At 32.4% G+C, this 13624-nt stretch overlaps 2 protein-coding genes across 2 annotated transcripts; one reads left to right on the plus strand and one right to left on the minus strand.

Moving 5' to 3' along the window:
- Positions 1-930, minus strand: LOC132631487 (uncharacterized). The gene has a single exon (XM_060347063.1). It carries the CDS (start codon positions 928-930, stop codon positions 1-3), a length of 930 nt encoding a protein of 309 aa, XP_060203046.1.
- An 8736-nt stretch (positions 931-9666) lies between these two features.
- Positions 9667-12093, plus strand: LOC132634308 (putative UPF0481 protein At3g02645). Its single transcript, XM_060350578.1, has 2 exons — positions 9667-9995; positions 10400-12093. Exons 1-2 carry the CDS (start codon positions 9766-9768, stop codon positions 11838-11840), a joined length of 1671 nt encoding a protein of 556 aa, XP_060206561.1. The 5' UTR covers positions 9667-9765; the 3' UTR covers positions 11841-12093.
- Positions 12094-13624: the final 1531 nt, after the last annotated feature.

Here is a 13624-nt window from a genome sequence, read left to right on the forward strand (position 1 = left end):
TTAAAACCATGACTGGGCAGCAGCCTCTTGGTTCGGCGACGCGGCGGGCAGATTGCCCTGGGCGTTGTGCCGGCTGCCCCCGCTGCTGCTCTGCCCGTTTCCTGCGCCACCGCGGTTGCTGTTGTGGTTTCCGCCGCCGCGACCGCGGTTGTTCTTCTTTCCGCGATTATGAGAATTTCCTCGATTATTGAAACCATTTTCAGAATTTTTGGACTGGCCATTACTAGAAAAATTATGAGTATTAATATTGTGGGAAACGAGAGCAGCATTCGACCCGGAGCCGTGGATGACGTCCTTGCCATGGCTGTCTTCCTCAAGTTCGAGCATCGACCGGACAACGTCAAAATATGGGAGAGGAGTGTGGTGCTGTACCGTCGTTCGAAAGGTTTTATATTCCTCCGATAATCCTCGCAGAAGACGAAGCACAAGTCGTTCGTCCGAAACTTTGTGGCCGACGTTTGCGAGATTGTCTGCAAGAACTTTTAGCCTGGTGCAGTATGCTTTCACATTCGGAAAATCCACCAATTTGGTGTTGGGGAATTTTGCATCAAGAGCAAGAGCCCTAGCCGATTTGTTGTCCTGAAAGAGATGAACAAGACGATTCCATGCCTCGGCTGCGGTGTCCTCTTGATGAATGATCGTGTTAAGAAGATCATTCGATATTGTACCATATATCCATTGACGAACAATGTCATCTAACCGTTCCCATAGAGCCTTCGTAGCAAGTTTCTCGGCTGCCGTTGCCGGTGGTGGCACGGTGGGGGAGGCAGGAGGTAGTATGTGGTCGATTACCAAGTTTGCTCGGCAATGGAGCTTGAAGAGGGTAGCCCAGTTGTTGTATTGGCTTCCTTCATAGTCAAGAACAATATGAATGCATGATTTGATATTGGTGATTGTAGTCGCAGGGTGCAACTTGGACGTGTCAGCCATGGAGAAGAGGAGGAGGAAGGGCCGAAGAGAAGGAAGACAAAAAAATTGTCGGCAGCTAGGGTTTAGGTGGTCGGCGGCTAGGGTTTAGGTTGCTAGGGTTTTAGGAGAGACCTAGTCTGATACCATGTAAGAGAATATTTGCCGTGTCTATTCTCATTCATTCCATAGGTTAATATACATCATGTACAACATAATTGTAGGCTACAAATTAGGAACTAATTTGACTAATGGATTCTAACATATGCTATCCTAAAATAGAAGATTACAAAATATATGTGACTAAATATTTACATACTCTAACACTCATATTTCTAAATATCTTCATTATTAACTAGATTATAGGAGAAAAGTAATTCCATGGGCATCCTATACATTGGAAAAAAGCAAATTGTAGCATCAAGGAATTTTTTTGAAGCTATGGTATGTTACTCTCTTTATAATTTTCCCCCCTTTTATCCTAAAACATATTCTTGTGCCCATCTTTTTCCTCCTTTATTGTGAAATAGTTATATCAAAAAGCTGAGTGATTAAATTTTAATTGGTAATGCATTAGTGTTATCTTTTTAAATATCTAGGGGGAGGAGGAAGGGGAAAAGGAGAAGAGAACGCTCTGCTATTGATGGAATTTGAACTTTCGATCTCAACTATAAATGACAAATATCTCATCGTCTGAGCTAATAACACTCGACCTCAGTATTAAAAATAATTAAAAATTCATTATGATTTCTAGGATTGTTAAATATATATGTGAGAAAAAAGTTAGTCATCAAATGTAATAATTTATACTAATATGTGAGAGCTGATTTGATTTTTCTTTCCCAAAATATTGGAAAGAACCAGAGTAATATTTAACTATGAGGAATACATATTGTGCTCCAATCCGGTGATGATGCGACATTGTCTTGCATGATCAGGTAATTTTCCTGTATCTTTTCCTTTTTTTATATACTTAGTTTTGATACAAAAAAAAAATTGTCAATTTTAAAGAAAAAGAATTACTAATGTGAGGAATTTGAAAAAGAATTACTACGTATCTTAATTTGCTTATTGTACGTACTTCACATGAATTCTTCGTGTAATATAAACATATTTGTTAGAAAATTGAAACACTTTGAACAAGCTATATCTATTATTGATATATCCACTTTTCTAAAGGTAATTATTTCTTTAATCACTTGAATTTTCTCTTAATAATTGATTTGAATCAATTCACATTAGACAAAACTGTAAATTAATATTTTTTATAATATTTAGGACAATAAAATTAATAAAAATCATATTGAAGTTGTTATTTGTTGTTTCATAAGAAAGATCGAGTGAAGCTGTTATTTGTTGTTTCATAAGAAATTTCACATCAGACAAGATTGTAAATTAATATTTTTTTCTCCTATTTATGACATTAAAATTATATTGAGGCTATTATTTTTTATTTCATACGAAAGTTTGAGTTCAACCCATTTGTGATACTTCTGGTAAGTTTAGGGTTATTCATTTATTTGCAGAAGTATTATTGATATTGTTTTCATTCTTTGAATACCAATAATTTTTTCATGTCATGCTATGATCTATTTGTTAGAAAATTATTTTTGTATTATTATAATTTAATTATTTTCCCAATATTTAGAACTTGAAACAATTAAAATTTTAATTTTGAATTATGTAAGAAATCCTAAAACTAAGTCTTCAAAGTAAAAACTTCTCATTCAATATGGAAAAGTTTTAGAATCCAAATCAATCCAAAGTAAAATTTTAATTTGGAATGCTAGATATCTTGAAGTATAGTTATTATTTTTTTACAAAAATATAAGTGCAAGACTAATTGTCAGCCTTTGGTCTGTTAATTAATTATTCTATGATTAACCTCCAACCCTGAGATTTGATTACATATTCATACAATTTGTACGATTGTTGAGTGTATGAGAAGGAAGTTAGTCATTGAATGTAGAAAAAGTTGATATGTGAGGGCTAATTCATTTATTCTTTCTAGAAATAATGAAAAGTAACCAGATATATATTTAAGTGTGAGAATTTTTTTAATATTTAGGAGTTCGAAATCAATTAAAATTTTGATTATATGAATCCTTCTTTTATTTGAACTATATAACGCGAATTGTCTTTTTATTAAATAGGCTTTTAATTATTTTCTTAATATTTATGAATTAAGATCAACTAAAATTTAATTATTAGTCTTTCCTTATTTGATAAAAATTCCTAATATATAGGACTTAAAAATCTATTAAAATTTTATTTAAACAATCAATGCAATATGATAAATATGAAAAGTTAGTATGTATAAAAAGTTATCCCTTTTTGCTAAAATTGAGGATGTTGCAGAAAATTAGAATTGTCAAAATTTAAGTCTTATTATAAATTACGAAAAATCTCAGCATGAGAATGTGACATACATGGAACTTAAGAAAGCTCGCGTTCAAATAAGTGACTAAGAGTTCCATGTCCGATATCACGTGGAAGACCTAAGATATTCAACCGTAATGGAAGGGAAGCATTATTCACTTAAAAAAAAAAAAAAAAAAACCCTGAGATAGTCAGAAACAAATAAAATTTAATCAAGGAACTTTATGAGCAAAATTAGTCAAATTAAATTCAATATTTAATCTTTTGGTATTGCTTAGAACTGATAAACAAAAACTAATAATGTGACGCCATTAAGCAGTAAGCACATCAAAATTTGAGACTCAACTGTTAAAAGGAAGATATTTCATCAAAATTTTGTCTTTCTTATGGTAAAGATCTTAGGGTTTCTGTTAAAATAATTTTTTTTGTCTTCATGGACATTTTTCATAAGATTTGAGGACAAATAATATATTTCAGAATATAAAATAGCAAAAAGCAAGTGATAGACACTTAACAATTGCATGTCAGATATACATAGTTTAATAATATTTATATATTTTTAAATTTTATGTATACCCAAAGGAAATCATTACGAAACATAAAAACGTAACATACGCTAAAGACGTCGTTGTAAAGAAATATTATGATTTATGTGAGATACCACAACATAATATATTTATCTCTCATATACTAAAATATCTATAGTTACCAATAATATTTAATTAATTTAATTAAAGTCACATTTTTTGAATGTTCAGTAAATATTGAATTTAACTATTATGCCCACATTTCATTTTCATAATTTAGACAATTGTATTTATTTTAATGAAAAAACTTTTTTTTTATATAAATTATTTATTTATTCACGCGATACACACGTGCAACGCACGTACGCTTAAAACTAGTTTCACATAAAAATAAATGCAAGTTATAATGTTTATATTTTCTCAAAAGGTGACTTGCTCACATCCGATTGAAAATGTTATCAGCTTTTCTCAATTAAAAAATGGTCATGTCATGGATTTTGTTTCGAAACATTACCTACCACTAAGTAAACCCGTCAACCGGTCCGGTTTCGATTTTTTTGAAACCGGAACCGGTTAAACGGTTTTTTTTTTTTAATATAGCCGTTGGGGGCTGGGCTGTGTCTGTTATTGGACCGTTGGCAATGGTCCATTTGAAAAAATGGCCGTTGCCAAACGGTCATAAACTCAATTTTTGCCCCCCCTCCCCCCCCCCCCCCCCCCAACCCCCCAAACTTTTTTCTTTTAACACTTTAACCCATCCCCCACCCCTATATAAACTCTTTTTCATTTTCATTTTAATCCACACCAATTCACTCTTCTCTTTCTCTCAAATCTCAATCTCTTAATTATAGTTACTTTGCAATAATTAGCCACTTTAAATTTCTCTCAAATAAATATTATAAAGTCTTATTATAGTTTCAATTATTAATTTTGCAATTATAATATTGTTGGTGGAGTTGGTGATTTTGCAACAATCCGAAGTAGCTTTGGTGGATTTGCAATTCTAGCCGACTTCACTTTGTTGGAAATTAATCCGGCTATTTGGTACCTTTGTTCCAACTCTATCTTTATTTTTCGCAATTTAATTTACGCAATTTAATTTGTTGCAATTTATTTTCTTGTAATTTATTTGATTGTGATTTAAATTAAGTCTATTTAATAATGGCAAAGAGATTTAGACGTGGTGCCGGTAGTAGTAGTGGTATTGTTAGGGGTGGGCTTAATGAGGAAACATTTGTGGAAGAAACACCTAATTTAGGTATTGATGTTGGTGGAAATAATCCACTTTTAGGTCATGAGGCAATGCAACAACATTTTACCGACACTTTTAATGAAATTGATGATGATGATGAAACACAACCCCCCGAAAATCCCATAGGAGATACATGTCCTGCACAATCACATACACAAGACAAACCGCCTAGAACTCGTAAGCCAACCGCTAAAATTTGAAAATTTATGACTAAGGATAGGAAAACCAATCAGTTACATGTACCCTATGTGGGCAAGTATTTGCTTTTAGGCAAGGAACTAGTAAAGATGGTGGAACGGGTACACTAAATGGTCATATGAGAAAAAAACATATGGATGTTTGGGGAGAGCAAACGGGTTCAAATGTGGGGGGTATTCAAATAACGATAGACCCACGAACCGGTAGAAATTTTAAGTATGACAAGAAAAAAGAACGCGTAGAAATAGCTAAAATGGTAGCTTATGATTGTTTACCATTTTCCTTTCCCTCGGGTTTGGGGTTTGTTACTTACATTCAACGTTGTTATAACCCGTTATTTGAGGGTATTCCTAGAAGTACTTGTAGAGCGGATGTTATAGATTTGTATAAAAAATATAGATTTTATTTGTGCCATGTATTTAATTCTTTAAATTGTAATGTTTCTCTTACCGCTGATTTGGGTCTTAGTCTTAACAAGTTAGATTTTTTTTGCTATTACATGTCATTGGGTTGATGACAATTGGGTTATGCAAAAAAGAATTATAGCTTTTTTATATGATGAAGGAAAAGGTCGTCACGATGGAAAAATTTTAGCGGATTCAATGTCTACTATTATGAGATTTTTTAATATTTATAGAAAAACACTCTGTATTACTTTAGATAATGCTTCTAATAATACAAAGGCAATTGGTCTTTTAAAAAGAGAAATAAACCCTCCGCTAAGAAATATTTTTCATGTAAGATGTAGTTGTCACATTTTAAATTTAATTGTTAAAGATGGTCTTGTGTGTTTTGACGATTCTATTCAAAAAGTTAGAGATGCGGTTGCGTTTCTTTTTTTATAATGCTAATAGGGGAAGACTTAGAGATTTTAAGAATGCTTGTGTGAAAAATAACCTTAGACCTAGGAAAATTCAAGTAGAAATTGAGACTAGGTGGAACTACACTTACATTATGCTACAACAAGCATATGAGTATAGGATTCCCGTACAACAAGTTCACAACAAATATAATATTAATAGTGATGATTGGTTAAATTTTATGCATTGGGAAGATGTTAAAGAATGTGTTCAATAGTGATGATTGGTTAAATTTTACGCATTGGGAAGACTTAGAGATTTTAAGAATGATTGTGTGGAAAATAACCTTAGACCTAGGAAAATTCAAGTAGAAATTGAGACTAGGTGGAACTACACTTACATTATGCTACAACAAGCATATGAGTATAGGATTCCCATACAACAAGTTAACAACAAATATAATATTAATAGTGATGATTGGTTAAATTTTACGCATTGGGAAGATGTTAAACCCGGTTATCAAGCGGCTATTTTTGAAATGATAATCAAATTTAAGAAGTATTTTTTTCCCATCCCAACTTTATTTATTTTGGGTTCTCTTTTAAATCCTTGTTTAAAAGTGTCTTATACTAAAGCATTGGTTGGTCAAATTTATACATTTTTAGAAATTGAACAGGGAGTTCAACCATCTTTAGCTAAAGCCGAACTCGCTATTGATGACGAGTTTAGAAAAGTTTTTACTCATTATTATAATTTGGAAGAACGTGCTACACCCGTTGCTCCACGCCCTACTACTTGTCAAAGTAGCAAAAAAGGCTTGTCGGGTTTGTCGCATTTAAAAGTTTTACATTCACAGCCAACTTCTTCTTGTAATGCAAACTTTGATGAATATAACTTTTATTTGATGCAGCCAAATGTAGATATCAAGGAACTGGATGAATTGGACGTCTTAGCATGGTGGAAGAAGTACAAGGCAAGTCATCCGATATTCTCAAGAATGACTCGAGATATCCTTACGGTTCAAGTATCAACCGTGGCTTCGGAGAGCGCATTTAGCCAAGGAAGACAGCAAATTGGAGACCATAGACATTCATTATCCGGCTTTAGCTTGCAAGTACTAGTGTGCATTCGCGATTGGATTAGATCGGAGCGACGCAACCAAAACTTAGAAGCGGAGGAAGGCGAAGAGGAAGAAATTGAAGATTTGATAGCAAGTGGACCGAACCAAATGGAAGACTTTGAAGATATCTCCATGGCCGAATATGATATAGGGAAAATTAACGAAATGATTCAGAATTGGTGAATTTATTATTCTACTATTTCTTTACAACTCATGTATTATTTGCAAGTTAAAAAAAAAAACTACAACTTGCAAATAAATGTTATCCAAGAATGAATAAAATGTATGGCTCATTGAGCTTTCTTCTATTTATTTGTGTTCATATTTTTACTTATATTAAGTTAGGAATATACCTAAAATATACTAAGAATATACTTATGATATACATCTACTTAAATTAAAAACTAGAAAGTTATATACTTGAAAAATAACTAAAATATACTAAGAATATACTTATAATATATAGTATACATATATGTGTGTGTGTGTGTGTGTGTGTGTGTGTGTGTGTGTGTGTGTGTTTAAGTTATACTTATAGTATACATATAATATATATTAAGAATATGTAGTATACATAAAATATATTTGGAATATACTTATACTTATAGTATACATATAAGTATATTATACATATAATATATATTAAGTATACATATAATATATATTAATAATATATAGTATACATAAAATATATTTGGAATATACTTATAATAAATAGTATACATATAAGTATAGTATACATATAATATATATTAAGAATATATAGTATACATAAAATATTTTGGAATATACTTATAATATATAGTATACATATAGTATACATATAAGTATAACTTAAACATATATATATATATATATATATAAGTTATAGTATACATATAAGTATAGTATACAAATATATATTAAGTATACATATAATATATATTAAGAATATATAGTATACATAAAATATATTTGGAATATAATTATAATATATAGTATACATATAACTTAAACATATATATATATATATATTAATATATATATAACTTAAACATATATATATATATATATATATATATAAGTTATATAACCTAAGTATATTGATATATATAAGTATATTCTTACTATATTTTAGGTATATGTAGTATAACTTAAGCATATAACTTAATATGTAATTATGTATATATATATATATGTATATATATATATATACACGTATATGTTGTATTGCTGACTTGCTGTTAGCCTGTTAGTCAGAAATATTTAAACTTTACTATAAACTTATATGACATATGTAAATATACCTACAATATACTAATAAATACTATAATATATATATATACTATACAAAAAATAAAAAAAAAAGGGGTTTTGGACTGTTTGAACCGGACCGGTTCCGGTTTTGGATTTGTAACCGGTAAACCGGAACCGGTGGCCGGTTCCGGTTTTTTAACCGAAAACTGGCCGGTTCCGTAACCAGTTACCGGTCCGGTCCGGTTTGACCCGGTTGACGGGTTTACCACTAAGCAATATACAGTATACACCAGTCAGGAAGTTGTTGGAAGAAGAAAATTGTCCTATTGGACTAGCAGCCGTGTCAACATCTATATGATTAATATATAAGCTCTCTTTAAAGATGGTCAAAAACTGTTAAAAACATGTGATTCAGATGGAGTATTTTCTTGGACTAGCAGCCGTGTCAACATCTGTATGATTAATATATAAGCTCTCTTTAAAGATGATCAAAAACTGTTAAAAACATGTGATTCAGATGGAGTATTTTCTGATTAGTTTATTCAAAGTTAGTAATTGTGAAGTTCATTAAACGCTACTCAAAGGCGCAAAAGCAACTGAAAACTTAAACCTATTAAAAAATGGCCTCTCTTGCTTTTGGATGGGAGATAACATGTATTATGTAAAATTAATCAAGGTGAGTATGTATACGCTGGTCCAAACATCACGGTTTATAATACTATTACAGATTATTAATCAGTCGAGGTGTCCAGACCAACAATTATCCTTGACTAATTCCACGGAGTAACCGTTAGCTGCAAAAGATTGGGCTTAGGAATCAGCCTAATTGAGAAGTTGGCTCTTCATTAATCATACTATTCGTCAAACCAAAACACTGTAAATGCCAGCCAAATAGAAGAAAATTAGAGAAAAACTTAAAGGAGAAAAAAAATCATAGCTTAGGTTGTGGTGGCAAAAAAATCATAGCTTAGGTTGTGGTGGCATCATACATATCAAAAGTAGTATCAGTCCACATTCTTTGTGGCATCTTTTAAACAGTTTAAATATGAGTTGGAGTAAGAACTGAACGAAAGAGATAATGGCATGTTTTTTTTAATTAAAAACATGGAAAAGACAAGCTTAATTCCTTTTGCTGGGACCAAACGACCACTTTATTCCATCACATGCTTTTAAAGTTTGGTGAAATTGCACTTTCTGAAACAACATTTAATTATATATATATATATTTGTGTCGTTATTATCCTAAAACTTATAAATTAAAGCTTCATATTTTCTTAACTCCACCATTCATTCAATAAGCCAAAATTAAACTGCCATTTCTTTATTCAGAAACAGAGAAATTATATCATGTCCTCATTTTCACCCCGTGCCATGGCCCCAAAATTCGATGAGAGGCGATGGATTATTCAAATCCGTCAAACACTGGATGATGAACTTGAAGAAATCATGGAAGTCCCAGTGAGCATCTTTAACGTCCCCAAGAGCCTAATGGTGACCGACCCCGATTCTTACGTGCCCCAAGAAGTGGCATTAGGCCCTTACCATTATTGGCGTCCAGAACTCTACGAAATAGAAAGGTATTGTTTGAATTGTATGACCATTTCATAGTTTAAATTGTCAGAGAGAATATACTTTTTTATTTGGTGAAAATTCCCTTTTTGATTATTTGAGGGTGGGAGGGGGTGAGACTTGAATTGAACCAAGGAGCTTATGCCTGTTAGAGGCGGAGTCAGGATTCAAAGCTTGTGGGTTCGAGATTCTAATTATTTAAAGTTACTGAATTTTTAATTAATAATTTGTACATATTTGACAAAAGATTTAATACAAATATATGATTCGAACAGAAGCTAGTGGGTTCGGCCGAACCCACACCCGAAGGGCTGGCTCCGCCCCTGATGCCTATATATCATGCTGAATTGTGTGACAATCTTGAACTTTTGGAGAGAGCACATTTTTATTAACTTAATTATGTGTTCAACAGGTATAAACTTGCTGCTGCAAAGAGAACCCAGAACCAACTCCAAAACCTCAAATTCCAGAATCTTGTTGAACACCTGATAAAATTAGAGTCAAGAATTCGTGCCTGTTACCATAAGTTCTTGAATTTTAATGGGGAAACTCTTGCCTGGATGATGGCAGTGGACGCCTCGTTTTTGCTCGAGTTCCTTCACATTTATGCCGTTAAAGAAGGTAAGGTTCTAACACGAGCGATTTCTTCCTCAACAATGTCACATTTAGTTGATGTTGCTGGAAGAAAATCAGCACATAACGCCATTCTTAGAGATTCGGCAATGCTTGAAAATCAAATCCCATTATTCGTGTTGAGGAAGATTTTGGAACTCCAATTCTCATCTTTAGAGTTGGCAGACAACATGTTGATGTCTATGCTAGTGGGATTTTGTAAGGAGCTTTCTCCTTTCAAAATGGTTGAAATTTACCCAGAGGTTCAAGTAACAGAATCTGCTCATTTGTTGGACTTTTTGTACCAAATGATCGTGCCCAACCTGGAATTAGGAACTTCTGAAATAACAGAATATCGCGATAAGGACCAAGCTGATACAAATCAATGTGAAAAGAGTACCTTTGGGAAATCAAGTTACGTTAAACAATTTCTGAACGAAGTTTGGAAGATACTTGTTAAAATAAACAAAGGCCCGGTACGTCTTCTCAAAAGATTAGTATTTTCGAAACCTATGAAAGTCATGTTCAAGCTGCCCTGGAAACTTCTCTCAAATATTCCTGGATTAAAACTAGTAATTTTGCCCATGAAATACCTATGCTTCTCACAAGAAAAAACAAAAGAGAATCCTGATAATGAAAATTCTAATAACCCACCTCTAGTGGAGGAAATAGCCATGCCCTCAGTAAGTGAACTTTCTAAAGCAGGGGTAAATTTTGTAGCTACCAATGGAGGAATCACAAGCATAAGTTACGACGGTAAAAAGATGGCATTTTATTTACCTACTATCAATCTAGATGTAAACACGGAGGTAATTTTAAGAAACTTAGTAGCATACGAAGTGTGTGACGCATCAGGGCCATTGCTTTTTACGCGTTACACTGAATTAATGAATGGGCTTATTGATACGGCGGAGGATGTAGCATTGCTTAGAGAAAAAGGGATTGTGTTGAACCGTTTGAAGAGCGACGATGAAGTTGCGAATTTGTGGAATTCGATGAGTAAATCGGTGAAGTTAACAAAAGTGCAGTTGCTGGATAAAGTGATTGAAGATGTTAACAAGTTTTACAACGGAAGATGGAGGGTGAAGATTGGGAAATGCATGAAGTTCTATGTGTTTGAATCATGGAAATTTCTCACATTCTTGGCTGCGATTATGCTCTTGATGCTGATGACTTTGCAAGCATTTTGTTCAGTCTATACTTGTGCTCGTGTATTCCGTATTCAGAGCACTGGTCTGTGATCTGTTTTATACTTAATTGTTTTCATGTAAAAAGTATGTCTTTTTCTTGTTTTCTTTTGCTTTTAGTTCTGGTCTTCCGGCTGTGACTTTTATTTCATTAGTATTGTAGTAGCAAACTCACACAGGACATGAAAACCAAAAAGTGTTGTGGTAATGGGTTATGTGGACACTTCTATTAATTTTTGAAGTGTCATAAAAGCTCCTTATATAGTATTGTGTTATATTTTGGGTTATGGGTTGTATTGCTCTGCGATTGACATCTTGATCTTTATTTCTTGATTTGGACGCATTAGATTTTGAGTCAATATTATTCACTTTATTATCCTTTAGAAATGTTTTAAATTAAATGAATTATATACACGGGTGAAATGAGTAGTTACTACACTAAATCAATTTGCTCGTTACAAATTAGCAGGTATTAGATGTTGTGTCACGTCTCTTCTCATTTTGGGTGTGTGACATACACCATCTTATTTCGGATTTTATCTCTCATAAATAATTACTGTTATAATCCATTTTAACCAGAGTCAAAATGGTTTACAACATTCCGTTAATTTCGAGATTAATTAAAGTAAAAGTAGTCGTCACCTAATTATTTATGGTGAATTAGGACACTTAAAATTTATTAAAGTAATTGTCTAAAGTTAACTCCATTTTAAAGTCTACGAAACTTAAAGATTCTAGGTAAGGGTTCAATTAATCTAAAGGGAAGGTATTAGGCATTCTTTAAGATTCATTAACAATGGTTAACCGACTGGACTTAGAGTCAATTAAAAGGCCAAGTGTGAATATAAAATTCAATTGTTTAAACTTTTAAAAGGGAAAAAGTAAACTGAAAATGTTCATATGTTTCAAATTAACATTGGACTTGACCGACTTAATATAAAATACTCAACAAGTCAATATTAAAATGGAAAAAAGGTTTTTCAGATTTTAAAACGCTTGTTTATGTTTATGAAGTAAAAAAAAAAGGCAAAATGGGATTAGTGCAAGATCCCAAACATAAAGGATTTAAAAGAAAAAGTGATTACCGAAAGGGAAATCCCATTAAAAAAAAATTACTGATTTTCAACAAAAGTGAAAGCTTCTTGGACATTATATAACAGAAGATTTTCAACAAAGATTTGACCAATTCTTGATAAAACTTAATAGACGTAATATTGATATATCTTAGCACCACTACTGTGTTTAAACCAGTTAACCAAATGAAAATTCCTATAAGATCAAAGCTACTCTGTTACTTAACTAGAATAGCCAAAAGACAAACAAAGTGTCACATAATTCCAATACAAATACCACCAAAGCAAACATAATTTAATAAGCAGCCGAGAGAATATAGAGGAGCATTGGAGTCATTTCTCCTCGCATGCATTTCGACGGAGCGAGAGACACAACTGAGTATGTGTATGCACGTTTCAAGTCTTGCGAGATGACGTCGAGTCTTAAAGTAAGACTTGTCGATTCCGGTGTTCATGCAAAACAAGAAAAGAAGGAGTTAGAAAAATAGAAAATCCAAGTCTGGTGTCTGTATCAAAACTAAAAGATAAAGAGATATAAAATGCATATGTTGATTTTGTATATAAAGGGTTTAAACAAGTCATGAATCTTGCATATAACTTAAGCCTAACAGAACTTCTGGCAGCATTTGACAAACATCTTGAAACATAGCTATGTATGTGGTTTTAAAAGTACTAGAACTAAAGATCAACACAACTAAAATAAACCTTAAAATATGATGAGACAGTCTTCCTATTACGATTCAAGCATCTTTAAAAATACTGACA

This window comes from Lycium barbarum, chromosome 3 (genome assembly GCF_019175385.1).
Source record: "Lycium barbarum isolate Lr01 chromosome 3, ASM1917538v2, whole genome shotgun sequence".
In the NCBI taxonomy this organism is placed as follows: Eukaryota; Viridiplantae; Streptophyta; class Magnoliopsida; order Solanales; family Solanaceae; genus Lycium; species Lycium barbarum.

Bases quoted from the DNA above. Each gene is read 5' to 3' on its own strand.
- LOC132631487 (XM_060347063.1), bottom strand. From the start codon at position 930: ATGGCTGACACGTCCAAGTTGCACCCTGCGACTACAATCACCAATATC.
- LOC132634308 (XM_060350578.1), top strand. From the start codon at position 9,766: ATGTCCTCATTTTCACCCCGTGCCATGGCCCCAAAATTCGATGAGAGG. The intron at 9,996-10,399 runs GTATTGTTTGAA...TGTGTTCAACAG, and splicing joins GAACTCTACGAAATAGAAAG to GTATAAACTTGCTGCTGCAA.